Below are 2,314 nucleotides of genomic sequence, written 5' to 3'. Positions count from 1 at the left end.
TTAATTTTAAAATGAGTGAAAATATTATTAAGCCACAGACTTTGACCGTTCATGTGAGATGCATTCCCGCTTGACAAATTTTGAAGATGATCACATGTCTATGGGCTTTAAAGGCTAAAAATATATTGCAAAATGGATTCTTGCGTTGAATCTGGGCCGACTCTCCATGATCATGGGCTATCTTGGGCCTAGGCATTCTCTTGGACCTTAGCCACGCCCACAATTTGAGATACGTACCAAACTTAGTAGGAAGCAAAAAATTGAATGTAACAACTCCTATATTTTAATATTCAATTGCTATTGTCTGTTCTAAAATTACTTCTAACATTTCACTAGGTACTAGTCCGAATGGTATAATTTTTTTTTTTTTTTAATGGAGAGTTTGAGTATGCTAGAGGCATATTGTGGATAGATGCGCGTGTTTGTTTTAATATCCAACGAAAAATGATGTTGAAATTGAATAGTCAGATCCAATTATATAACCGAATCCACTAAAATAAGTATGTAGTAGAATCCAATTTTAATAGAATCCAATTTAAGACATCCGATGATAATAATTAAGTAGTTGAGACACATGTTTAATTATTTTTGACTCAATTTAATGTGATTAAGCCTATCATAAAGATTTTCTCACCCAAAAGCACAACATTTTCATTGCACCCAAACAATCATAATAATTTACAAGTCAATGTTACATCAAAGGAAAACATAATGCCACTTTGGCTTATTGATTATCACCCAAATAGCAAACACTACTAGCAATATATATTGTTAATATTTCCATATGAACACACTCAAATCTTTCTTAACAAATCCAAATGGTCTGATCAAGTTCTCCATCCCAGCTCAAGCAACTTGTTCTCAGCATTCCCCTTAGGTTGACCCAGCGCAGAGCTGCAATTTCTTCTACCATGATCAAGTCTAAAACTCCGACGAAGATTAGCTTGATGGAAGCTATTATTTTTCTTGTTAATGGCAGCAACATGAGGACTAGTCCCGGATCGAAGACTCTTTGCCCAATCGAACCTCTTGGCATTGGAACCTACCATTGTTGTACCTTGAACATTTTGTGATCTTGAAGTCTGAGGACGACCACTTTCGCGCCCATCTTTCTTGATCTCTTTGATTTCAATTTTGGTTCCTCCTTCCATTCTAATGCTGATGTTCACCTCAGAAAGGGTTTTGTTCTTTGCGCCTTGTTGGTTTCTTTCCTTTCTGTGCTGATAGAGCCGGTGCAATCTCAGCGCGAGATGGTATATGCCATCTTTGATCTCTTCCTCCAAATCTCTCTCCACGTCCATTTCAAGCTCGCCGCGAATCTTCAACTCTTCAGAGGACATGGCAATGTTTTGGCCTTGAGGATCCAAATGAACACTATCACTATGATCAATCTGTTTCAATATGTATATATACCACTATTAGTTCAACATTAATCATATAGTCAATGAATTAAGCGAGAAAAAGAAACACATATATTGTGATCACCCTCTTATCAAACCATCCAATGTTGCTAGAGTTTGGACTTTGAGACTTTACAACAGATAAATCTGCAAAAAACCGAAAAAGGATATAATCATTGAAGGTTGATGAGAAGAGTGTGTGTGTGTGTGTGTGTGTGTGTGTGTGTGTGTGTGTGTGTGTTTTGTTAGAATTTGGACCTTGAGACTTCAAAACATGTAAATTTGCAAAAACCCAAAAAGGATATAACCATTGCAGCTTGATGATTGTGTGTGTGTATGTGTGTGTGAAGGACAGATGAAGAAATTAATGAACCTAGAAAATCTATTTTGGAGTGAATGTCTTGATGCTTCATCTTGCAAGATATGCTTTTTGTTGTCTTGATTTTGTGCCATTTCACCAACATTTTTAAACCCTAAAGATAATGACTCAGACACTTGGGTTTGGAACCTGTGATAGAGCTGGACTGAAGAGGACATAAGACGGAATGTTTAGAAAAAGAATGACCGTTAAAGTCGTTATTTTATTTCTCTTATTCAAATTTAGGCGCCAAATGTGTGTACATGGGAAGTGTGGTTAGTGTAAAATATGTGGAGTTCAGTGAGAGTGAAAATTCCTTGAGTTATTGAGGTTGTACTTTACTTGGAAGGCATAATGGGTCTTGGTTGCCCTTAAAGCACAATCAATATAGGGTACACACCCTACATGTGTTTGATGTGTGTGTATATGGTCTATTTATTACTGATCTTTCGTAGTAAAGATTGCTTGAAGGTTACCTAAATTATTTTGTGCATGCTATCTTCAGAGGTACGTAGGACCAAATTAACTTAATTGGCTAATTAATTAGTTGGGTTGA

The 2,314-nt window shown here is 36.3% G+C and overlaps 1 protein-coding gene across 1 annotated transcript; it reads right to left on the bottom strand.

Moving 5' to 3' along the window:
* Window positions 1-648: 648 nt before the first annotated feature.
* LOC132267661 (uncharacterized) lies at window positions 649-1,833 on the bottom strand. The gene is made up of 3 exons (XM_059768791.1): window positions 1,774-1,833; window positions 1,486-1,547; window positions 649-1,391 (listed from the first exon to the last, which is right to left on the bottom strand). The coding sequence occupies exons 1-3, from the start codon at window positions 1,811-1,813 to the stop codon at window positions 828-830; spliced, it is 666 nt and encodes a 221-aa protein (XP_059624774.1). The 5' UTR covers window positions 1,814-1,833; the 3' UTR covers window positions 649-827.
* Between the last annotated feature and the right edge of the window lie 481 nt (window positions 1,834-2,314).

Source organism: Cornus florida, unplaced genomic scaffold (assembly GCF_030987335.1).
Source record: "Cornus florida cultivar Cherokee Brave unplaced genomic scaffold, ASM3098733v1 CherokeeBrave_3.0.0_Hap2_Chr07, whole genome shotgun sequence".
NCBI lineage: Eukaryota > Viridiplantae > Streptophyta > Magnoliopsida > Cornales > Cornaceae > Cornus > Cornus florida.
The sequence above is the reverse complement of the archived record's forward strand: the minus strand, read 5'-3'. Positions and strand labels throughout refer to the sequence as shown.